This window comes from Apteryx mantelli, chromosome 1 (assembly GCF_036417845.1).
Source record: "Apteryx mantelli isolate bAptMan1 chromosome 1, bAptMan1.hap1, whole genome shotgun sequence".
Classification (NCBI taxonomy): Eukaryota; Metazoa; Chordata; class Aves; order Apterygiformes; family Apterygidae; genus Apteryx; species Apteryx mantelli.
The window spans coordinates 34015805-34042370 of record NC_089978.1 but is presented as its reverse complement, the minus strand read 5'-3'; the positions used below and the strand labels follow the sequence as shown (position 1 = coordinate 34042370).

At 43.3% G+C, this 26566-nt stretch overlaps 1 protein-coding gene across 2 annotated transcripts in view; it reads right to left on the bottom strand.

Annotated features, from left to right (window-relative positions):
* Positions 1-1733: 1733 nt before the first annotated feature.
* SIAH3 (siah E3 ubiquitin protein ligase family member 3) overlaps positions 1734-26566 on the bottom strand; it is a 48429-nt gene continuing 23596 nt past the window's right edge. Inside the window, exons 1-2 of one of the 2 annotated variants that reach the window (XR_001293364.1) lie at positions 25900-26019; positions 2472-2535 (exon numbers count right to left, since the gene is read on the bottom strand). Coding sequence is in view for 1 of the 2 variants with exons in the window: in XM_013948439.2 (XP_013803893.1) it covers positions 1942-2535 (594 nt within the window). In the remaining variant the exon portion in view is untranslated. Of the gene's footprint in view, positions 2536-25899; positions 26020-26566 lie in introns of those variants that run through there. The other variant, XM_013948439.2, reaches the window with a different exon arrangement.

Sequence of the window (26566 nt, the reverse complement as noted above, 5' to 3'; positions counted from 1 at the left end):
CCAGTTACGAGCAGCCTGTTGAAGAAATCCTGACATGTCCCTGTTATGAAAGCCCAGGTAAGGAGGTGAGGTGCGTCTGCAACTCAGACGCATACCCGCATAGCATTCATTTTGGGAAAACTGCAATTTGTTTTATTTCATGCACAGTTTACAATAAATCCTAGGAGAGCAGCAGGTGGGAGAGATTAGCATCAGCGCTTTTCTCTACCCGGAGCTAGCTATAGTGAAATGCTTTAGAAATGTTGAAGGACTATTCTTAAGTAGCTTCTTCCCTTTCTTTTTCTTTTTCTTTTCCTTTTTCCTTTTTCCTTTTTCTTTTTCTTTTTCAGGGGCTTAGGCAATTGGCCTTAGTGTCTCCGACTACTAATTGACACAACCTACCCAGCTACTTCTCAGAGAATTGCTCAATGTTTGGGTAACAGACAGGCCACAGCCACTCACGGGCAGAAAGGAAACCAGGAAAAGACAATTTTCCAGGCTTCATCACGTTTGGTCCTCCAGTAGAGCTCTCTCCTTTCACCCGTCACCCTGCTGCAGTGGGATTTCACTGCTAATGTTTGCTACCAAAGAAATGTTCCTGATTGCAGATGTGACTGAATGCTTGGAAAAGGCCAGCACATGTCTCCGTGTTTCCCCGAGAAGTCATCCAAGAGAAAAGCCCTTACAGAAGCCCATGCCCTCTTGTGATCCATGGTGTCTGTGAACCACTCCCAACAAAAGAAAGGGACAGTCCCCACCTCCTAAGTACATGGAAGAAAAAAAAATGATGTTATTTTTAAAGGAGAATGTTTCAAATCTCATAGCCAATTTGCAGATAGATATTCCAGCCATGTCATTGTTTTAAACCAGTATTTATCAGCATAAGCTGTGGGGCTAAGGAGCCCAAAATTCAACAGTAAGATCAATACACAACTTGGGACCTTCCTGATACTTTATTTTCTGAAAAACTCCTTTGAATGTTTAAGGAAATAGAAGCTAAAAAAGTGAATGCCCTGAGGACTGGTTATCAGTGATCTCCATCCTGGGGCCAGATCATCTAGCCAGCCTGTTACTCCCCATCATGATACAAGAGTACAATTTAATCATTTGTGACTGTCCACTAGCTGTAGTTGGTGATCTATTGCAGGATGAGGCTTCCCAGGTCCCGGCTCAGTGGAGATTTGTGAAGGTGGTGAGTTTTTCTTCTGGAGAGTTCATTATCTGGGTGGCGAATGTTGCTTCCTCATCCTCTGAAGATGAAGGGAGCTTTGAAACTGTGAGCTCCCTGGGGCAGGCACTGCCGTTCATCAGAGGGCTTGGTCGTGACTGCAGTATAAAAGTTAAATCATTATTGCTAGCACGGAAAAACAACCACAGGGCAATAAGCACTCAGTGCCAAGGGAAGGAGGGAGGGTAGTCACAGACACCCTCAGGCAGTCGGAGGCCTGCTGCAATTCAGTCCGTCTGAGGTCAATTCATCACAGTGCACCACTTTCTCTGAAGTTGCTTGTGATCAATGAACCTGCTGCAACTCGGGTGTTTCCGTCCCTTAATGGAATATTTTACCTTATTTCAGGCACCAAGGCCTCCTTAATACCAGGCAATTAGGCAGACAATGAAGGAAACACATTTTCATAGCATATTCACACCAAAGGTTTCTGTGAGTCACCCCAGGAGCACTTTCAATGAGAGCAGTATCAACTCAAAAGGCTGAGCAGTGTTGCTTGGAGGGAGACAACAAATTGATTAGCCTCTTTAAAATTTCTCATAAAATTGTATTAACAAAACAGTAAATACATTACACAGAGACGGTGACCACAGGATGTTTACATAATGCCCACTGTGGACGAGTACTAAATACCATAAAAGACCTGAGACCCCCCCGAAAAGTCTACAAGTTCTGGCTCTCACAAGGCATTTGGAGCATCATATTTCTCCTCCTCCACTTCCTCCTCTTCTTCTTCATATTTCAGCCTCAGCATTGTGCACTTTGCTGGTAGTTATTGCAATTCCTATTGCTAGGCTTCCATTATCGGAAAAGAGCTGAGCCAGGGAAGTGTTCAGCACAAGGCAATCCCCATCCGAAATGACAGAGTCAACACACTCCAGTACTGATCTGGGGGTTGCTTCCCACTTAAGTCGCCTCTGATTCCTGTTGAGCTCGAGCCGGTAGGTGAAGTTATCGGCTTGGGTCGGCGTGCCGATCAGCATCATTGTGGCAAAGAACTGGGGGTGACCTTCATACTTCTCCTGCTTCCTGAGAACCAGCAAAAACTGGTGGCCAAGGCAAGAGTGCATGATGATCCAGTCTGTGGGTGCTGGCAGGTGCATGTCCGTGGCCAGGAAGACAATCTCTGCTCCCTGAAGGATGTTGATGTGGTGTGTCTGTCTCAGATGAGACACCACCACCTCCAGGTGCCCTTCCCATTGGCAAGAGAAGAGCGGGCACGTGCAAGGCACCAGCTGGGGGTCATGCACTGCTTCGTGGTGGTGGCAGGGAGGAAGGCCGCCTTGCTCTGTGGACACCCGGGCAGCTGTGCAGCGATTCGACACATACTACAAGAAGAGAGAAATTACATGTAATAGCTGGTTGACAAGGAACCGGTGCAGATATACAAGGTGCAGTCCCAACAGATGCCAGTCAACTGAAATCCCACCTAAATGACACTGGTGAGAATGCCAGGAACTCATTGCTTTTGAAATCAGCTTGAGACCGGGGCAATCCAGGCCTGGATTTGCACAGCAAGGGTGCTGGCAGTTGCCTTGTTCTCCAGGATGAGAGAGAAACTGGTTGAGCCTTGATACGTCACTTTAAATGAAAGTGATGTATGTGTTCAAAGAGCAATTTCATTAGTTCAGAGAGAAAAATCTGATTAAAAAGAAAAAAAGTGCAACAAAACAAGGACAGCATGGGGCATTTTATAGAGTTACGGCTCTTGCAGCTCAGAACAAGGAAATGAAATATGTATAGCTTTATTATTCTTTAATGAAACACACTAGCGAATACAGGCATTTTTTCTGAAACAATATGCTTTATAACACACATAATTTGTGACATAAAAGTCAATTTTTATTGTATACGATGCCTTCATTTTTTTGGTCAATGTATTTGTTGCTTAATTGTGTTTTCCTCCATAAATCTGAAATGGTTCTCAAAGGTGGATAGATGGCAAATTCAGGGCATTTTTATGCTAAAGTTAATTTGGATTAAGGTAGGGTGGTTAACGGAAAATGCAGTAGCTCTTGCAGAATGGTTCCACGTGAGGACTAGGAAGCAAACCACTCTGTTTCTGTCAGGTGGATGTTGTTGAAGAGAAACAAGTAAGTCTTACTCAACCCAAAGTGTATGCACATGTAATGTTATTCAGGGAGAATAATGGCTCTCCTGAAATAACTCTATGCGTAGACAAACCCTAAGGCACAGGCATGATGGTCATGCTTCATCCTACCTAATTTTAAGCATTTACCACAGCCATATGAAACAGAAATCTGGTTACCTTAGACTGCCTGTGCAGTCAATAGAGGGAGGCAGGCACTTCCAGGGGTTGATTCAGATCTTAGGTGGAGTAATTCACCTCCTAACTGGGGTGCTGCTGGCAGGCACAGGTGACTAAGGATGGGATCCAATCTGTCTAGTTGCACCTAAGTTTTAAGCACATAAATGTAGGAAGACTTTTTCTCCCTCTGAACTCCTTTGAAGATGCTAATAGGAAAAGATATATTTATGTATAAGAAGTAACAGTATATGCATATATGTACCTATGTATACATATATACACATATGTGTATATATATACACGTGTGTGTGTGTGTGTGATGTGTATATATATACGTGTGTGTGTGTGTGTGTGTGTGTGTATTTGCTTAAATACAAGTTTTAGGAAAATTTAGGAAATTCACCTGGTACTCAAATGAGAGTGACTACACTCTACTATGAGTTTATAACTTAAGCTCTGTGGTTAGGTGGGATAAGTCGAGGCTTTTATGCCCATGCATCAGCACTGCCTCATGAAACCCTGTAATACGTCAGCATCTTTCCTCAAAAGATAAAGCAAGTTTCTACACAGGTGCTTGCAAAGGACAGCTTGAAAATACAAACTGGACATAACCCTGGGGCACCTGCTTCAACACAGCCTGGAACAGCAGATCTAAGAGGTGCAGACCACAGGATGTATCCCAACCAGGGCCATTTCCAGCACCACCACCTGCAGTGAGCAGTGTGGTGAGCACCCGGTAGGGAGCAGAGCAGGAGGGCAGTTGTGCAAGTTGGCAACTCAGTACCTGAGGCCCAACTCTTGTTTTCTCACCTTCCACCAGTGCAAGTATTCACAAAACAGCAATATCACAGAAAATCAGAAAATCCACTGCTAACGGCCAACCCCTCCCTTGGAAGCAAATAACCTTAAAGTTGTGATTTGAGGTTTTCTGCCCCATGTCTATTCTTTTTAACACATGTACCCAAAACAAGGGGAACATTATGGATCTAACATCTACCAGCCATGCTTCTCCTTACCATATCCAAAGTCATAGTGGATATGAGACTTTTTTGGCCATTTGGAGTCTATAGGCAATGAGACTCAAAGGCCTGTCTCTCACTGAGACTTATTTTCAGCAGACATTTGTTTTCACTGGAGACAAACATAATCCAGTACAATAGTAGCTAGATATGTTGCAAATTGTGTGTTGTCACATCTTTCTGTGGATACCTGGATGCCATTCATTACAGCTTTGACACAGCAGAGTAAGTGTCCTTACTGCAGCCATTTTTTTCCCCTCACAACTTGTACTTTTGCTTTCCATGACATTTTGGAAGGCAATCTCTTGGGTGAACTGTCCCAGTACTTAAACAAGCAGAGGTCCCTGGCCAGCCAGGACTGTTAAGTCCTGGATCTCCATTCAGCTATCCAGTTTGTCAGTAGCTGGCAGGGGAACACCATGGCCAGGCAGGGTTATGCATGCTGCTACGTGCATGGTTCTTCCTAAGACACCAGGAGTCAAAGAGCGGCATTTCTAATTCCTCTGACATTTGGTACAAGGAATAATAGACTGTTTAAGCACAATAATTGAACCATCTAGCTTTTTCTTTGGAGAATTATTACTTCAAACTATTATGTTACTGCTCTTTTTTTCCCCCCTTAGTTTTTTTTTATTTTGCTGTATAAAACTCAGGAATGTAAGTTTTCCAAACAGAGATAATGAATCAAGGACTGAAAAATGACTAGCATTATCTGGGAAGTAAAGCAGGTCATTATAAACTAATCAAGGTTTGTGACTTTGGCTGCCTGCTTATCGTGGTGGGACTGCTGGAGAGGTCTGGTTCCCCCTTAATTCTACATTAATTTTTGCATCCCATTAGGATGAAAGTTATGGTTAATTTAAACTCTTTTGGTGAAAGAGGCTACTGGAATGGCAGATCATAAAAGCCTTTTAAGAAAATCCCTGAAATGCTAATTGCCTCATAAAATGAATTCTAATCTCCCAATCTAATACAGTGGGTGTGAGCAATTACTTTCTCTCACCAAATTGTTAATGCAACATTAGTGATTATACTAATTAAAGCTAATGAACTCATACTCACATGCTGATAAACCTCTCAACCACTCGACAAGTTCCAGCCTTCTATCCATTTTATTTAACTCCTCTTTTGGAAGATGAATCTTAAATTAACCTCTTGAAAAACATTGAAAATTAGATTTTGAAATGTGAAGCTTTATAGAGTGTGTATAATTCCTCTCCAAAGGTTACCAGAGTCAGAGAAACCATTTCCACTGAGGATGTAATTGAATTTAAAAATGCATTTTCCTAATTTGATAAGCTACCCTAGCATGGAGTGCAATGGTAGCTCATCCATCTGAACTGTATTCAAGGTAAGAAAATACAAGTCTCTCCAAAAATCATGTTATAACAATCACATTTCAATAGGTCAGGAACTGGGAAAATAAATTACAATAAACAATTTAGTCAGTGGATCTCACTTCTTTCCTTCATTTGTGATTTTTTTGTGTGTGTGAGAAAATAAATCACAGTTCCCTTCAGCATACTCCATTTTTGAAACATTTTCATGAATCATTTCAGCAAAGAATTTTTGTTCTAAATTTTTTCAGTTCAGGTTTGTTCAAAATATTTGATATTCCAGCACAGACCATGTGGTCTATTTTTATTCTCTGACTAGGTGAGAGTAATCTTCAAAATCTAGTTTCTGAATTTTTGAATATTCCTTTTCTAAATTCTCAATTTTGTAATATTCTGACAAAAATATTTAAAAATTTCTGGTCTCTGTGAAGAAAGCCTCCAAGAAAATTCTATTATTTGAATATTCACTTACACTTTTGAAGTATAAGCATGACTAGTGGGATACTGTGCCCTTGCTGTTCTTTTGCATGGCTGTGAATTGAACCTATAAAATTGAAATGCAAAAGAGGCATAAAAATGATCGCATCAAACATTTAAATATTTAAATAAATATTTGTGGGCATTTTTTCATGTTTAATCTGTTCCAGTGTTTTCTTTTCATCATTTGTAAACTGGTTACCTAAGAAAATTAGGCTTATAATATTGTTCTGCCAGTCCAGTCCTTTTCTCAATAATCTTTTAGCCTGTTAGCCAATTTCAGTCAAATTTAAGTGTGATAGAAATCTCAAAGATATTAATTTTCAACCAGTTTTGTGAAAAGTGGCACAGGGTGGAGAAGAATTACTCTTTTGTGTCTCCAGAGAAGAATAGCTTGCCACATGAACAAGATTACATTGTCAGATATGAGAGAACATAAACAACTGCAGCTAGAGCACAATTATATTATTAGACACTAGAGAATCCACATGAGACAGAGTCTTTATGAACAGGAGAAAAGGCTTCAGTCAGAGTGCTCTTCATTAGACACAAGATAATCCAGCCACGAGACACAAAGCCACAGGAAACCAGGCTCTGCTGCTCACAGAACAATTTTCTCTTAATGATGTGGCTTATTCTAGTGTAAATCTTTGTAAGAACAATTCATTTGGCAAAGAGTAGATTTATAAATACCTGGTGTATTTTTTTAGGAACAAAAAAAAAAAAGAAAAGCTCATATTCAGACCTGGGACGCGTTGCTTCTGGGTCCTGCCCCAGCCTTTCTACGGACTTTTTTCTAAAAATTGGACAAATCACTCTAGGTATGATTCATCTGTTCTAACTTTGACATCTGAGGAGTAGATGGCTAAGTCTGAATTACATCAGCTCCTTTTATAGTCCATGAAGACCTCCAGAGTTCAATTCAGTTCATCCCAAGAGAGATCAAGTGCACGTTCCTCTGGATACCGCTCTTGAAGTGCAGGTGGGATTGACCCCATCCTCGGGGACAGATCTGCTGGTTTCCAGCTGAGGAGGAGAAGAGCAGCCCATTTCAGATGGGAAGGAGTTGCATGGCCATAGGGTGCTTCCGTCTTACACAACCCAGGACGGTGAGTAACATACTGGCGACAATGTAGTGGGGGAGAGAGAAGAGGTTTACACCTCTTCACACACAGGTGTAAACCTGTGGCTCCCTACCATTGTTACACCTCCAGTCACCAGTGACTCGATAGAAACTGGGGGGACTCGATAGGGGAGGGTCAAAGGATAGATCCAGTAAAGGAGCTGAGCAGCAAAACCAGGCTGTGGGTGGACTGCAGGGTTGGGATTCCCTCAAGACAGTTTCGGAAGTAGACATCCTATCATCCTACCTACCTATAGGCAGATGCTATCTGGTAGACACCCATATCTGAGTAAGCCACCCTGACTCCCTCTTGAGTTGAGATTTCAGCCCTCAGGGACACAATGTTTTAGATGTCCACATTTCCTAGTCTCGGTGCCTATGTTCATCAGTGCAATGAAAGTCTCCCTGCTCAGCTGCTGTCTGCCCCTGAAGATGCCCCACCTCAGAGAAGACCTCACTCTTTGGCTGACCATTCTCCAAGCTGCCCAGCTCTGTGCTTCCACATCCAGGCAGAGCTGCCATCTCTTGCCTGACCCTGACTGGGGCACGGCACAGAATGCAGGAACACATAAATCCCGTAGTACCCAAGCCATAGAGCATGTCTAAAGCATATGCACAGAAGCATTACAGAAGCACAGCTGTTACTCCCTAAACTCGTTACTCATTAAAAACATGGCAGTAATCCCATCTGAAGGTGTCAGCAGCCCTGGCCAAAGTGAGAAATGGGGTGGACAAAGAACTGAGGCACAGAGGGATTAAAGATCCAAATATACTGACCATATCTAGTTGTTCAGCTTGTATCACACAACTCCCAACTTTTCAGAGCAAAATTGCCTCATAGAGCACTTGATATCTTCCAAATGCAGCCTTCATTAACCTCAGATGCAGCTGCAAGTGAGAAATGGGATTGTGCACTTGCGTAGCCACAACCATATCATAGGACACACAAGAGTGCACTGTGCTGGCTCATCCTGCTGGGAATGTTTAAGGCTCATTAGTCCATCTAGCAAAACTGTGAAAAGTTCTAGTAAATCTAGAAAATCTGTGTGTGCTGCCCACTTTTCAGAACAGTTTCCTGGTTAAAGGCTTTGACCTAAAAAGGTTTCAAACCAACATTCCCCTGGGAATCCCTTAGTTGCATGCAGGATGTGGGAGAAAAGGTGGGACTTACACCGGCACTAGGTCACTGCGAACCCCCAAATTCAAGAATGGCAGGGCCAAAAAGAGGTGGAGAAGATATAAGTATGTCCCTGCCCCCAGAGTTGGGGCACCCAGCTGGGAGAGAGGGCTTTGGTATTGCTTCTCCCTCTCAGGACACCTTTTGTATTTTAGCTAGTGAACACTTCAGGTCAACTATGGTGAAAGTAGTGGAAATGAGGGCAGCAATGCCCATTTCATGGGGCATGCAGGTGCCAGCTCCCTCATAAATGCCTCGAGCCCTGAGTTCTCTGTTGCTCATCAACACATCTTCAAAAGGGAGGGCAAAGACTGCTGCTACCCCAAGCAGCCTCATAATGAGAGTCCTAATTACTGAACCGAGAGTGCTTCAAAACCCTCAGGAGAAAAGGAGGGTTATATCCTGGCCTCCGACCTCCTGGGAGAGATCTCAGACCCTGAGACTGTGGTGTAAGAAGAGGGTGAACCTCACCGCCACGTCTCAGAAGAATGACCTCTGCTCAGTTCTTTGAAGGAGCGCTTAAATGTCACCATTCTGCAATTTCCAGTGTTTCCCAGTGTTATAAAGGGAGCCTAGATGTTTGGTTCATACGTTTACTTACAGCAATGCACATAATGTGCAAAAAAAGCAGCCTTTTATATGTTTACAAACACTGCAGTGCATGCTGAGGAAAACGACTCACTCACTACCCAGTCAATAAGGCTGTCTGACAGGAAAGCAAGTGCTGTGAATAATCATCTTTTTCCAGACACTTCACACTTGTGTAACTGTGTTTTATTGGTTGATCACACACAACTGCAAACACTCATTAATTCACCCATGGCCCTGGTTATTTGCTTGGGGAAGTCAATGGTGTAGTCTGAAGGCCATCAAAGTGGAGCTTTCGAATGGGGTCATGCAGAGAAGACGATAAAGCTTGACAGGCAAGTCAGACGTGAGACCCAGCTCTAACCAGGAGACAGTACTCCTACTTTCTACCCCTACCCATCTTTTGTACATCCTGATCCACTGCAACTTAACCTATCTTCTGAGAGGGAACCCACATCTGCTCCTTTTGTGGGTCCAAATTCTCTCCTCCTCAGCCAGAGCTTTTTTGCTAAATTACAGGAGCCCTGGTAGGAAGTTGCTTCTGGGTTTTCCTCTGTGAATTAAAGCAGATAAGACTGTGAATTCTCATGCAATTCCCAGTTCCTGAATGCCTCTTCTGTGGCTGAGATTGCATGTTACTCAGCTGTAGTTTCCTCCATCAATGACTGCTAGTTTCAAAGTCCCATATGAATGAATTTTCTTCCTTTTTGCTCTCTGCAAACCTAGAACCATACTTCAGATTAAACATATCCAAAACCAAATTTATTAAATATAAATGCTCGATACCTTGACTCCAAGGGCTCATAATGCTCTGTTTTATCTATGGTGTAAAGTCCCTAGATGTCCCATTTTGGGAAAAACAGGTTGTATGGAGGACATTCCAGCACCACTCTGGATGCTCACTGTGCTTGTTGACAGCAGCTGGGACCTTCAGTGACGGCCAGAGGCTAGGAAGGACTCTGCTCGCCCCACTATTACAAACCCACCATTACCTACCTGTGCTAATACTGCCTCTGGATAAGGTTGTTCCCATTCTAAAACCTGGGTTCCTATTGTGTATAACTTTGTAAAACTTAAGATGTTTGGGGTGACACCTTTCAGAGCGGGTTCCTGATTCAGGCTGGCTTAAAAATGTATATTAAATTATATATGCACCCACACATGCACATACACATTTATTTATAATATAAACTCATAACAATTGCTGACCTGGTTTGGATGTCTCTGAGAATAATACAGTGGGGGTAAATGTGTTGTTTTATCCAGGTTAAAGCATTCTGGTACTCTTTCTATTTAAAAAAGTACTCTGAGGGTGAAATTTGGTAGGGGGAGAGGGAAGCCCATGCATTTTGAAGACAAGAGTATTTTTGCTGTCCTTGTGAAAATAGTCCCAAATTTGAGACCATTTTGAGACCTGCACATTTTTTGAAACTGGCTCTGAGGAGAAGGGGGTTCACTTTGTCCTGTTTTTCTTCTGTGGAGCTCATCACTGTGGCTGCATCTGTTGGAGCATCACAGACATCTGTTAATACCTGTGATGTGCTAAGATATAATGGCAGTATTATTTCCCAATTTAGGGACAAAGAATTGAGGCACAGAGGGAATAAAGATCCAAATGTACTGACCATATCTGGTTGTTCAGCTTGTATCACACAACCCCCAACTTTTCAGAGCAAAATTGCCTCATAGAGCACTTGATATCTTCCAAACACTTCTTTAACCTCAGATGCAGCTACAAGTGATCAGATCTAAGGCTTTACATTGAGCAACTCAAAAGCAGAGATCAGATGGCTGGCAGCCATCCACAAACAGTTGGCTGTAAATGACTTCAGTATCACACAGGACTTGTCAGGGGGCGGCATGAATGGAGTCCCGTTCTCCAGGGCAATGTGATATCCCCCTGCTACACTACCCTCCAGCATGCCATCACTTTTCTCATCTCTAGTTACCTTCCATCTTCTGCAACAGGGGACACAGCTATCCCAGCTGCAGGAGATCAGCCTTGAAATGTGCCATGAGAGTTTGATGCATTTTGCCTTTGGGGACAGCAGAGTGAAGATTTCTATAGCCCACATCTTATAGTTTCCGGCTGTTATTGCTTTGGCAGCACATGGAGAGAAGGTGAGAGGGCCCTGGGCCTGCAATTTTGCAAGAACGTGCCCATGCGTGCAGAAGAGGGTGGAAAGGTTCCAGCTCCCACCTTGGCCCCCTACCTACAGCAGATGCCTCTTGGCAAGAGCCCCACAGTGGCATTCAGAGTTTCTACTGAAACAATTTGTCTTTTTCTTTGTCTCTGCAACGTGCTACTTCTACATCTTTTCTTACTGTCATCCTCCTCTTCTCTGGCTACTCAGGGCCCAATCCCTTCTTCTCATCTGTATGGAAACTGCCTCCAATAATTTTCTAATTCTTAGCTTCTTTCTGCCTCATAAAAGCTTTACCACCCACTGGCATCCACCTACGTGCTATTTACACCCACCACACAGGGACTGATGCTCCAAAGAACTATAAAGGTAACATGAACAAACTAGTGAGTCTTTTAATTGTGGTCTTCATTAAATTTCTCTTCTGCTATTTTTTAGTATGCTAGTGAGATTTTGAAATCTCTCAAATGAAAGAAAAGAGAAGGAGGGGGGAAAAAAACCCTCAGCCTATTTTGTCAAAAGCTGTATTTCCGTATCTGAAATTAAGAAGTCCAAACCAGGGCTCATGTTGGAGATATATTTAAAATTTTAATTACACAAAATCCTATTCATTATGAATGCATCAGCTGAAATTTCTTAAGTACTGAATAATAGTTGCAGCTTTGGCAGTGGAAGGAATTATTTTCCCCACGATCAAATGGCAGCAAGAGTCCAACTTCAAGCTCATTTTGCTAATCTCGCTTTGCAACATAATCAGGCATGACTGGGTAACACAGCGCATGGGATGTGTTAATGGCTCTCCTCATGCTAATGACAAACCTCTGCACACACAGAGAAAATACTCTTTTAGGCCCTGTCTGCACTTTAGCACCATACTTCCCTGTATCAAAGAGGAATCTGAATTTTAGATGAGACAATAAATTTCCAGAGATTTTAGGAAAAAAAATTGATTTTAGTAGTAGTTACAGATGTAACAAAAATATGTTGCCATATTTTAAATATATTCCAGATGGAAAGAAAGACATTATTCTCAAATTCTCAAAACACCTTCTGTTTGCTTTTCAAAAATAAGGGTTTTCAGCATAAACTGTCATGTAGTCTTGAAGTGCAAGAGAAAAATATCAAGAAATTTGACATTCTTCAATACATTAAAAACAATATAGTTATAATGAAATATAAACAGGATCCATACTAAAACATTTCAGTCTCATACCCACTTTGTGAGGGAGACTCAGGCATAGACACTGGCAGGGTGTGTATGGGGTTATGTTCTCTATCTCTCATGCTTTAAAACCACATTCGATAAACATTCCCACCCCAGGCAGGAGGACACTGAAATTTCCCCTTAGCGCTGACCTCTGAAATGCACCTCTTGGGTTTCAAATTGAGGGGAGATGCACCGTCTCCTTAATCCTCAATCAAGATGGGTCATGGACACAGAGACCCCCAAAAAATTCCCATTTAAATCATCCCAGTTTAGTTGCTGTGTTTGCCTTTCTGCATGGTCTTATTTTGTAGCTAACTTGAGATCACTTTCTGTGCTTTCATTGAGGAATAAATTACCTTGAGGATATACAAGCAAAACCATATACATAGGCAATTCCTGTGGAGCATCTGGCACAGTTATTTCCTTGCCAAAATAAATGTGAAAAACATGAAGATAAAATGGAAGCATCTGGATCTGCAGAGGTCTGACTGGTTAGAAAGTTGATACATATCAGCTGCTTTGGGGTAACTGCCCCGTGTCTACTCTAAGGGCTTAACCAAGGTTGAATCTTAGATTTAATCTCTGTAATAACAGAAAAAAAGACATCCTGAGTAAATATAGTAGATCTCATGAGAGATGATGACTGTGGGAATGAATAGGATCAGACATGCTCGTAGTGTCCAGAGTAGCTTTGCTCAGTGCAGGTCACCTGCGACTTTCTCACATTTGTGCTCACTACGCTCACCCACATCACCTCTCCAATCTCTGCTGCTTGGGTTTGGGATACCCTTGCAGAAGCAGTGGCTTCTCGGAAATTTTGAAGAACCTTTAAAACTAAGGAACAATAGAAAGGGATCGCAAACTTCTACTGTTTCTAAAGAAAAAACCCACAAGACTCCTCTTGCCTGTGCTGTTTTGGCCTTTCTCAGAGATACCTGAGTGAGGAGCTACACCAAGATTGTCTCGGTTCTGAGTTACCTTCTGCAGGAGCCAGTCTGGAACCAAGAGAGACTCTGTCATGAGCACAGGGAGCTTCGCTGAAGTGCATACGGCTCCTGGGGGCAACTCCAGACCCTGGAGCCGGAGTGACAGCCAGCACCAGCAACACACATGGGAAGTATGGGCAGCTGCAGGCCAGCAACCTGGTCTTGCTCTTCTCCTGGTAGTCAAAGTCTGAACATAACATAATCATTAGACATGATCTGAACACTTCCATCTTCCAGTTTGGTGCCGGGGGACCCTTTACAGCAGCTAGGGAAACCTTCTCCTGTCAGACTAATCCACTCTTCCGCAGAGCTGTTCCTAACATATCAGGCTAGCTTGTTCTTAAAAAATACCACAGGACATGGTACCACAGCCACCTGCCTAGAGATCTCTTTTATCAGAGTATCAATAATAGTAGCACCAGAAAGCTTTTCGTAATTTGCAACTTGTATTGTCTTTGCTGCACAATGGGCACAATGTAGAGCCATAGTACAGAGTATTTGGTGTTGTCTTGCTGATGTATTTGGGCATGGAGATATTTACCGTCTCCTCTTTGGACTAGATGTAAATTTTATATCTTGTTTTAACTAAGGGTGATGCCTTTAGACACTATCCCCATTGGTGACAGGGGGAAAGAATTGGAAATCAAGGCACTTACTCTCAGTTCTTGCAACAGAAAGGTGGTGCATAACCACTATTTTTCACCAGATCTCTCCTGATGCAAACAAGGCTGGTTGTGGCTCTGGGTGATACAATGAACAGCCTGCATATATAAAAAGAGCTAATCCAAAATTTAGAATGATCTGAAGATATGCTTCACCCTTTATCCACTTTGTATTTTATATAAAGACTGTTAACAAAGTGCAAAACCATTATAGGCTTTAATTAAAAGCTGAGTGATAAAATAGTTCCAAGCTGCATCTGTTCTGTCTGATAGGGGAGGTGGAGTTCACAAGAGCTCTAGATCAGACCTGTTGCTTTTGTGTTTTACATTCATGCTGAGGAAAAAATTAATATGTAAAAGGAAAAAAAAAAAAAGAAGAAGAAATGATTACCCACTGTGCTCATAAACTTACCAGTTCAGACTGGATCTAATAACTCATCATCCAATATTCATTTATAAGTTACTACAGTAACAGCATGTCTCTGCAAAGGGCATATTTGCTGGTGTCATCTGAGATAATTAGACCAAATCCTCCTGAAACAATAGAAATGTTTCCCTTCCATCAGACAACCTCCAGCTACCACAATTATATGACGTTTAAATTCACTTACTGCTCTTTCAGGAACACACCCCAGGAGCACCAAACCATGACACAAGAATTCCTGGTCTTCTGGAAGGAGAAAGGAGACAAGGTGGTGGCTGCTAAGCATGCCAGCAACCTCTCATGGCATGACCCATGCCTCCAAGCCCATCCCAACCAGACACACATGCTGGCCATGGATTTGGTGCATGGGCTATACCACACCACTCCTGTAATTGTCACAGGGTAATGAGGAATTGCTTCCACACCAGGCAGCTCACAGCTGAACTGAGATCCTGGTCTGGGACCACCTAGGCTGAGCAGGTGGAAGAGCTCAGCATGCAAAGCTGCTGGCCCTGCTCCCTTCCCACAGCTCCTGCTGTAGCTGTTTGCGGGCTTCTCCCCATATGGCCTATGTCTCTGTAGTGATCACAGAGCAATGTAACAGCTTTAAGAGGCTCCTAATGTTATCTTAGGACTTTCTCCCGAGAGCTGTGTCTGGGAGAATGCAAGAGGGGCTTAAAGTCACATCTGCCTCCCTCTCCCTGCTGGGCAAGACTCAGGCACCTATGATGTGACACCTGTACAAGGAACAAGGATTAGCAAAATCTACCTGGGCATAATGATGAAAGCTGAGGTCTGGGTCTCTGCAAACATGGGTTCACTTTCCAGAGGCTCACTTCACCACCTCAGCTCATATCCTTCCTTAGCCCATCTGTCAAACCTACTTGGAAAGCCCTGCAGGTGACAACTGTCCTGTGCTCCAGGTAGGTGCAACGCCTAGCACAACAGGGCCCTGGTCTCAGCTGAGGTCTCACAGAGCACAAATGACAATGAAATAGTGTGTGTGCAAGCAGGCCTCCCATGAAGTTTATTCTCATTCACTTCATGATATTTACATCTCTTCAAAAGAGAAAGTACAGTAGTGAATGAGTAAGTTCTTGTTACAAGCCAGCCCCAAATTCTACATTGTTTTGTTGTCACTTGAACGTGGCTTGAGTTTGTGCAGTCTGTCTTAAGACGGGGAAAAACGAAAACCATCCAGAAAACCAAAGCAAGCCATTAACTTTGTGCATGAAAAACCAACTGCAATTTAGTTTTTTTTTTTTTTTTTGTAATGTATGCCAATATTTCATTGATATATCCTTTGTGGAAGGAAAAGGACATTTGCGTGGGAAGATTTGGCTTATGTCACAAATACTTCTTCTTTTAATTCTGTGCAAATCATAGCCTGTTCATTTTTCTTCCTCCCCCTCAAATTCTTGAAGAATAGTTCTTTTAGAAGTTATCTTCATAAGGGGAGGATGCAGGTGGAAAGAAAGGAGCAGAAAGGAAGGCTCAGTTTAGCCAGAGAAGAAAACGTTCCACCTACAGCAAGAAAATTATCTCTATTAATAGAGTGAAAGTTTAAAGGGTTTTGTTAAAGAAAAAAAACTAAAGCCTTCTAAGCTAACATTCATGCTTATGGAAAGGCACTGGATTGACAGCTCCTGAGTCTGCAGAAGTAACAGAGCACAGAGAGCAACAGTGTTCATTTTTTCCACCCTGGCTTGCCAAAATGTCTCAGATCTAAGACAAAATAGTCTTCCCTAGCCAGGAGAGGTAGGGTTGGTCTCCATGCTCAGTTAGGGCTGTCCCTGCCACCATGAAGTACCTCTTCTGGCAGTGCTTTTTGGAGGTAAGACTCCCCTGACATCCTCCCCAGCCCACAACAGCTACCTCCCCCCTGACTTACAAAAGCCAGGATCCGGCTGTGCCTGCTCCCTTATGCTCCATGGGCAAGGGGGGATGTCTCCAGGGGATAATGGTGCTGTTTGTCGTTTCCCGAGGCTGGATGGTAGCTGGCAATCTTTGGTTCATTACCCAGTGAAGCCACAGCTCTTGAGGTCTAGTTATTTTTAAAGTCAGGGAAGGACTTGATGAAAATCAATTAGCACAGGCTGCTTATGAGAGCAGAGGCATCATGGACTTTCTATTAGCTCCAGTTTCTCTGGCTGTCCATCCTAGGATTTCCGATTTCAGTGCAAGTGTAGTACTGTAGGAAGGGGGCAGAGGTGCTAAGTTTGTTATTCAAAGCCCTCCTTGCAATTAGATGTCCCTCCCCACACGCCTTCATTTGTCTTTTGAGAAGTTCAGCCAGTTCCTCCCTGTGCAGGCACCTTAATACTTGTTCTTATAAACTCATCTAGCTGTACAACATTCCAAACCTTGCATGTTGTACAAGTGAATAATTGTACAACTATTCTATTATGCTTATGGGTTTTGAGGATTTGGGGGGATAGAATTTTCTAATTTTGTTTTCTTTTTAGTGTATTTTCAGCTTTCCATAGAGAGCTTTTTATAGAGCTTTCTGTGTGACATGTTATTGAACTAGATGATAGGCCACTCATTTCAGCACATCAAAGGCATTTCAGCCTTTCTTTCCTAGGACAGTCCCCTTTCCTTCTTCCAAAGAGCTGCCAGGCTGGAGGGAGGAAAAGTGGTGGCTCAGTGGTAGGACATTGTGGGAAGAGCTGTATTTGCTAGCCCAGTTCTGTGTTGCCTTAGTGAGATGATTTGGCTCTGTGAGTGGTCAGAGGCCCTTCATGCCCCTGTCAACATAGCTTCCATCTGTCCTTAAAACCCTTCAGATCCCTCCTTTCCACCCTTACTGCATGCAATGACGGCTCAACCTGCAGTTTCCAAACCCCCAGTAAGTCCATGCTAACTCAGAATGGCATCACCACACCTGAAAAGCCACAGTCACATCATCCAGTAAGGAGAGGGGCAACATTATTTAGCAGAAGAGACACCTGTGACCCGTGTCCCACCTTTTGGGTGGGATTTGTCTCACCTAAATGTATATGTCTAAAAAGTAGATACACCCAAAGCTGAGTTACTCACCTGAAGCTCCCTTAGTAATAAAGATGTACCTCACTAGAGCAGTTCATCACCCCTGTCTTGGATTTCCCCAGCTTCAGGATAAGATGAAATTACCATACAGCACCTGCAGGAGATGTTTACTTCTCTTCATTGACCAGAAGTGGAGCTAGGGTGACTGGGCCAGGATTGGACATCTAGGCCTTGCAAAGTCCCACTGAATTCAGTGAAGCAGGAGAATCACAACTCAGTGTAAAACCAAGGGTGACAGAAAACAGCCATTGTGACTGTTTAATGGGTTTGTGTGATTGTTTAATGAGCTGCTTATTTGCCTAATGCAGAAAATCCCTCGAGCTGACACATTTTCTTCCCAGCTAAAGGCTGGTCATCCTAATTTTCAGGCCTCCAGATTTAACAGTGAAATAAAACTAATTTACAGCTTTTGCCATTATGAGGACAAATTTTCATCTCTGTCCTTCGGGTAAGAGGCACTATAACAAATGAGTGATTACTGACCCATGGTACCTATTAGAGATTACAGTTGGGTCATCTCATTTGTTGTTTTAACACAAGAAATTAAAGGCCCTAGCAAGGCTGTCACAAAAATTGAATTGATAATGAGATAAACACTATCTTTACCAGAGGCTCACTCTAGAATTACATGTGGGAAAAACTCACTGATGACAAGACCTTGAACTGCAGGCCTGAGTCACATGAGCCCAGCAGGCCTTTCCGCTTGCCCTGGCTACCTTCCATCACTACCTGGAAGTGCAATCTAGCCACAGCATATTTCAGGACTAGAATTAGTCTTCATATATACAAAGAAGCAGTTAACTGTGTACTTGTTTGGCCCCTTCTCCTCCATTGCTGCCTGCAGCTAAATTGCCCAACGTGGAGGTTTTGAATCAAAAGAAGGTAAAAGGATAGGCCAGTTCAATCCCAACGATATCTACCCCACTCCTGTGCACTTAGCCCGATGCTGATTGCAGACCAGGTCCCTGCTGCCAGGTAACAAAGCTGATCTCCTTCAAAAACATTCTTACTGCTGGGAAACAAAGTTTTAAGGGAAGTACCAAAGAACTTCGTGGACAATCCGACTATGCATTGTGTTTCATGAAGGGCTGCCCCTTTCCTTGTCTGAGTAATAATGAACACTAACAGGAATTTTTGGATGAATTCCTTGCAAACTAATCATTTAAATATATAGTAGGAAGGCGAAAACAAACCTTTAGCAGTCCTGTAGTCTCAAGCTCAAGACATAGGTATTTGACTTCTGCTCAGACCATCCTCCCCCTACACAGTGTGGGCTATATTTTGTGCATGGGTAGCTCAGCACCACAGCTTCTCTCCTGGTCTGCGACTCCAGGCTCCAGCCGTCCCACAAATCCACAGATCTGCAGACCATCCATGGCCTAGCAGCATTGCTGCTCCCTGCAGCCTACCCAGATGCACCAGATGTTTCTCATCATGTGACACAACACCCTGGCATGGTCTCATGTATTGAAGGAAAAGAAATCGTGAGAATTGTAAGAATTGACTACCACTTAATCAACTACTAGCTAGTAATTAGTTGACTAGTAGTTTCTTTTTTTTTTTAATCTAGTATCAGATACAAAACCATTGCAATCCCCTGAGTCCCTAGAGGTCTCCTGCTTTGTTTGCTTAGTGTATGCAAAGGCGGAGAAAGTGCTCAGACCAGCATCTTACCCTTGCTTTCTGGAGCTGGGTTATATCCTCCCTCTCCACCTGTGGGGTTTCAGCTTTGCACTCGGATGGAAGGAAAAAAGAGCTATAACCTGGTCCTGTCTGGACATTCTTCAATGGCAGAGCAGCAGAGCTGACTGCCCTGTTAAGTGTGGGCTCAGGGGAGCACAGAGAACCGGATTATGCCCGAATCCCCGTAGAACTCTACAAGGTTGTGGTGTGAAGCTATATGGTGAGCCACACTGTATACTGTCCATGTGTACTATTCATGTCTACAATCAGCTTCAGATTTAGATCTCTCAGTCCAGATGGTAAATGATCAGTGGAGGACTTAATACCTTCACTGTCCTCCATCCATAGCCACTTACAGCGGTGTGTTCCAGCACAACGGGGAAAACATAGCAATGACGGCACAGATCCTCAGCCTCTATAAACTGGAGTAGTCCCAGTTCTCACTAGCTTAGGACGTGGTTCATTAACATCATCCCTGCTCTGGGTCTCGTCAGCCCTGCTATGAGCAGCTAACTACAGGGAAGGCAGTGGAGAATCCATGTTTGCATAAAGCGCTAACGCAGTTACAGTGGGAAACCTCCACTCCCTCTGCCTCACTGCAGTCTCAGCTTGTTCACCACAAAAACGCCCTCTTTCTGGGCTGCTTTGTCTCTCTGGTGAACCTGAGGTTGCAATGGCAGCATTGCAAAGTCAGATCTGCAAGTCACATTTCCATTTTGCTTCCTATGTGAGCTTTCTCCTCATGTATTCGCACCGTCTCCTTTTACCCAAAGACCTGCGGAGGGATGTCATGCAAGCTTTTGGGCTTGCTCCAGCACTGTTCACTGAAATTGTATCAAGTATTGATTGGTAACAGATATATTACAGGGGCAATGCTATTGAGGATACATTAAGTAAATGGAGGAGGAGGCCCATGCTGCTTTCTTCCTTTTACTCTGTTGTGGTTTATCAAAATGGCAATAGGCAGCAGCAGAGATGTACACAATCTGAATCAGTTGTGGCTTAAACTGGCGAGAGATCATCCAAATTAATAGGTTATGGGAAAGACCTAGTGTTGTGCTAAATAGCCACGGGCACCATACTGGCCTCGGTTACCCAGGTATAAGACAGAGGTTACATGGATGACCTCGTGAAATTAGAATGGCTTTAGGAAAACAACCTTGTGATTCAAGAACTTCAACATTGCAGTGATCTTCCATATTGTTGTGTTTCATTTTCACTTATTATCACTGAATATTTTATTTTCTTCTGTGCTTAGAAAGGTGTCAAACACCTGCGACAGTGATGACTGGCTACTATATCAAGCCACACAACCAGGGCAGTAAAGTAAAAGGGTCAGTAAAAGAACAGGAAGAGGCAAATACAACTCCAGGCAGTGGACACCAAGGTGACATTGGCAGAAGATGAGAGGAAAGTGAATATTTCAGGATGAGAAACTGAAGTAAAAAAGGGTTTTAAGCAGCAAATTTACACTAATGTGCAGGTAAGAATACAGGCTAGGAGCAAAATAAATGATGACGTTTTCTTAACAGTCGAATGTAAAAATGAACATCGGTGATTTCAATATAAACCTAAACTGATTTGCAAATGCCTTTTTGCTGGAGACTCTTGCTACTGGCATTATACAGGTGACTGTAATTACAGGAATGTGTGCTGAAAAATTAGAGAAGCCTGTATATCAAATAACATCAGGATTACCTGAAACCATCTGAAGCTGTAATATGGCAGAATTACTGCTAAACTTCCTTCTCAGCCCAGTCTGGCATTCCCCTGATTCTGGATGGCATCACTTGGATATTTCTCTCCACTGACAGTAAAGGGCATTGAGGCTGACTAAGCCAAACTCAGATGCCAATGTCTGATGTTCAGGCTCCTACAGTCAGCTGGGATGAATCCCACCTTGATACCTTGCTCCCTACCTTGGCTCCTGAGCTTCTTGTTCATCCGTGGTCCTTTGGTTCTGTCTGTTCCTGATCTGTCTGCCTGGTCCTGCACTGGCCTTGCAGCAGCCTTGCACCTTCTTGCCTCAGATCTGTCCTCCAGTTGCCCCCATATTTGGGATTAGTGCATTTATGAATTTAGCCTCTCCTAATGACATCGCTGCTCTTCCCTGAGCTCTGCCCTAACCTAGCCATGAAATATGACTGTCAGCATCCTACTGTAACCCTAGATGGTTTTTAAGAAGCATTCCCTGGCCCTGAGGACAAGGGGCACAGCTTGTGTCCAAATGGTCAAACTCGCCTCTCAAATAGGGTGGCCTTCACATTGTGCCTAATGTAAACACTCCTGGTCCCTCCAAGGCCATGGCCACTGCCCAGGGGAGCACTCACTGGCACGGGACAACACTGAGGAGAGTGCTAGCAAACTCAGTGCAGGAATGGCTGCAAGCCAGTGCCCCAGTCTTGGCCTGCTGCGGCTCTGTACGAGCACAGTGTGGACACAGCCATATCCCAGTTTTTCCCCCCTAGAGGTGGCTCATCTTGTGCAGGCAAGAGGCACAAAGTCAGATCAGGAGAGTTTGCATGCTGCTTCCCAGGTCCTTAAAGGTTAATGGTCGCACAGGGACCGTCAGCCTCCAGGGTTGTCTTTTGGCACCCTTCCTAACCACTCAGTTATTTAGAAGGAAATAACAAGCCCTGTCCTGTGAAAGGCTTTTCTTTTGGCATCTTGAGTCAAGATGCAGTTACGCATCATGTACGTGTTTGTTTTTACAAGGAACTATGTAAAAAACCTCTCTTCCTTCCAGTGTATGTTGTGTCAGCAGCTCTTTTGGAACGATTTCAACTCCTTACTTGTATTGCAGCTCTTCTACAGTGAGAAGAGGGCATTCAGGCTTTACCTTCCCTGTCAGCTGAAGAGTCACACTACTCTACAAACTGCCCTTGAAATCAATGTGATTCCTGTATTAGAAATACTTTGCGCATAAATTGTAGGACACAGAGGCAGTGTGTATTACAAGGCATGATAAGCAGGCAGTCAACCTGCAGGATAAGCTCATTTCAAAATCTACACTGATATACCCACACTGCAGATTCAGTGTTAAAATGAGCTTGCCCACTAATTTGTGTACTTTAGCCCTAATCTGAGGATGTTAGTGGGTGGATGTGGTTAAAGAATGATTAAATAGGAATGGAAGTGGCATATGTACATTATAAAGGTGATACCACAGGGCTACATTTTAGTAGTTGATACCGCAGGGCTTGATTGTGTGCATGGTGATAAATAATTATAAATGGGTACCTTAATCCTGGAATAGTGGGACAGCAAGGGAAAGAATGAGAGTTATCTGTGCAAGTTTTCATGAACCACGGCATTAGAAAGCCCAGGGGAATGCAGTAAGGATGCGTCCAGAAGGTGTTTGTTTTTCCACGCCCACCAAGGAGAGGTACACCTCTGTGTGCAATTATTAAAGGCATATCTTCTGTGTTCACAAACCTGAGCCTATGAAAAAGACAAGCTTGTTTACCAGGAAAAGTATTTCTCTGTGAAAAACCTAGAGGCTCTTCAGACGTGCCAAATTGATTTCTTTGTCTTTTCTTCAAGCACAAATATCAATTAAGCTGAGGTTATGTCCTAGCTTAAAAGCAGGGTGAGATTTATGTGAACAATCAGTTTCAGTTACAGGGAATTAATCTTAAGTGTATAGCATGGGCATAGGCCTGCATTACTCTCCTTTTATGTCATTTGTTTCCTGACACTGGCACTCTGGAGCAAGGGTATCTCAAGTAAATTTGGCTTCTCATTATACATCCAAATCCCATCAGCACAACTACAGACACCTGGCGAAGGGTCACATTCAGTTGAACATACTCAGCTGTGTTTAGGTGACATAATATTTCACTCGAGGCATCTCAACGTTTCGTAGACATTGCTGGTAAAGGAGCCTTGGCTCTAGGGAAAACAGCAGATGCTGAGAGGCTGAACTAGTATCATCTGCTGGAGCAGTACATTTCTCATATGGCTGCATTACTGTTGTGCCATCCTCATTACTTCTACTATTATTATTTCTCCAGCACTGAGCATAACACACACCTTGAAAAAGGACTGCATAGAAAGGGTGAATCATATAAACACAAATTCTTAGCTGAGCAAAACCAGCACAGTGCCAGTGAAGCCACAATATACCTCCACGCTATACAGCCATGCTGCTAGGAGCACGGGAGTCATGGGGACAGAAGACAAGAGGCTTTCACAGTTTGGGTACTGACGTGAGGGAAGATAAATTTAGGATCCAGTCCTAGTTTCCGTTGATTGTGTTTTACAGGAGACAGTCAGTAGCTAAAAGAAGGCAGGCTGCACTTTCCACAGGAGACTTTGATATGGAGTCATATTTCTTCTGCCCTCAAGACACTTGCATTTTTGACTGCATGATGACCTTGCTTCCACAGGAGAGGTGGAGCATGATTCTGCCCTGATCCCTTCCGCCTTTAGGGCACTTCTGTGGGAAGTAGGAGATGAAGGACTGCATTCCCACTATTTAAGGGGGGACTGAATGCAGGTCTCCCATCCCGTGGGAGAGAGCTCTGACTTCTAAGTTGCTGTGCAGATGGTGGAGGAAGGCATAAGCACTAGAGTGAAAGCTGCTGCCAGGGCATTGTGTCTTCTCCTGCCTTTCGTGTTTCCATTCCATGTTGGGTACACTCACAAATTACTACATGATTTAGCACCTCAGGGAGCATGGGACAGCCTGGTTTTGGACCCAGAGAGGTAGAAGCGGGAGATGGTTGAGCTGAGCAAGATGGTGCCTTAAGAAGCCAGCTCTTCTAGGGGTGCGCACTAGGCACATAAGCACATTTTCAGTGCCACCTTTGTGCACAGTGGCTCTTAGAGTGTCTAAGTGATCAAGTGAATCTTTTGTGAACTGCAGCCTTGGAGTTAGAGACCAAATTGCATCTAATTGTATTTTAGGAGCTGAATCTTGCCCTGAGTCTTCAACATGTTCATGGACAGATAAAAGAAATATCACAACTTCCTCCTACACTGGCTAAGGCACCATCCATCATGGGAACTTATCCTTCACCCATATACTGTGGGCACATTTGCAGAAGAGCTATCCTGCTCTTTGATACCGCACTTGAGTTTGCAACAGATGAGTCCCATAAGGCCATCTGGGAAAAAGAAGACACCTTGAGTGAATAGCTTTGAAAAATGCATTCAAAAGGAAATGCTGGACACTAGAGGTTTCTGCTCTGGCAGTAACAATGGAAGCTGAACCTGACTGTGGCTGTGGCTACAGAAGAGGAGGGGAAGAACAAAATGAAAGTGGGCTAAGCTAGACGGGGGTTCAGTCTGAGATGCTAACAGAGAGGTTGCCTAACTGTGCTGCACACAGTGCTGGTGATACGTAAGCCACTTCAAATGGCATCAAAAGGGCAGGGCATGGCTCCATGACCCAGTAGTAGCAATACCCATCCTCACTACCAATGCTGATTTTGGTCCCCAGCAAAAAATAGCCTGCAGATCTGCACATAGTAAGTCACTTACACCCAACACATTTGTAACCTCCTCGCCTAAAAATTGAGCTGTCTATGATCCAGGGACACAATGTCCAGCTCTGATACAGACCAGCTACATAACCTTGGCTTGGACTGCTGAGGAAATTGCTAAGTTGGGAGAAAAACCTGTGAGAAAGTTTGTAGAGCAGAGACATGCAAGATAAGAATAGTGAAATGACAAACAAAAGTAGGATAGTTGAGATGGGGATAGGTAGCAGCTCAAGAATTCAAGAAGAAAAACACCACCATGAGAATATATGAAGTCCTAAAGAGAAAAACAGAGAGCTGGAAACTGGAAACTCAGCAGCACTGAGTATCTATCACAAGGAGTAGTAGAAACCAGTCTTTCCCCACCTGACTGCTGACTGCCTGGCCAGCAAAGACTTGCCAGGTGTCTTAACAGGGAGGCTGAGTATACCAATGTTTAGCCTACTAGCATGTTAAACCCCACCTATCTTTTGTCCATATCAACTAATAAATGACCATGTTATACTTTAAAGTTGTGTGCATCCTGCTTGTAGAGTCACAGCAAAAGGTGTCTGAACTAAGTGACCCAGAAAGGGAGTGTGTTACACTCTCTTCTTTCCAGCATAGAAATCTAGCACGACCCATAGAAGAATATATGGTTTCTTTGTTCATATTCTCCCTCCTCATCTTCATCTTTCCTCCAGTCAATGCAAATGAAACATTTCCATTCTGTTCTGATGGCATAGGGATTTACCACAAAGGCAGAGGGGTAAAAAATACACCCAGAATTGTATTTCCACTTGTACGCAAGTGGAAAGTGGTGCATGTAGTATGTCATGATGTTGACTATAATTAGGACAAAATTCAGATTTTTAGTAAGAGTCACAGAACAAAATACCTTTGAAGATCTGGAAAGTGAGGAGATCCCTCATATGGAACAGATACTGTCTTCCAATCTGCAAGGTTAGAGTATCTACTCTCTCAAAAATAGAAATCTGTTTAAAGTTTTATACCCTGTGTTTTAAAGTTTTGAGTTCACAGAAAGGTTTCAAAAGTAGCTCAAAGAAAAAGTGAGATTCATCTTACCTAACATCACAGGCTTCCGCATAAGAGAGAGTCAGTATGGGCTCCCCCCAATAGTCAAAGGAAATAAACAGGCATGGTCTTCTGTGCTAGTCTCCTGATGTGCTTTAGCATTTAATCTGGGTGTACCTCTTTCCCTCCATTGGGTAAAACGGGGCCCTGCATTTGGTCAGATATCTTCCATCTTTGGCATCAGAAATGAGCAATCTGCAAAGAAGGGAGGAATCACTGAGGGTGCAGAAATGAAAAAAAAGAAGGGCAAATAAGGTAAGAAATGGTATGAATGTAATGAAAGGAAAGGAAATCTGAAAATGGAAGGTTGCATGAAAATAAACCCAGCTCTGTAGCCCCTGGCAATCTTGCTGAAACTTGGAGGAAATGGGAATGACACTTCCAGAACTCATGTGTCACAGAACAGATGAAGACCCACAACCTAAAAGCAACCACTTTATCGGAAGTTTGTAACACGTGATTGCAGCAGCCACGAAAAAATGTTCCCAATTTGTAAGAGATCGCAGCAATATTACTATTGTAATTGTGAAAATCCCGTTTGAAAAATTCCTGTTTGAACCTCAGCCCACTGGCCAATCACTACAGTAATATGTCTTTAGGGCTATTCTTCCTGTCTTCTTCTTCTCCTTCTCCTTCTTTTTCTTCTTCTTCTTCTTCT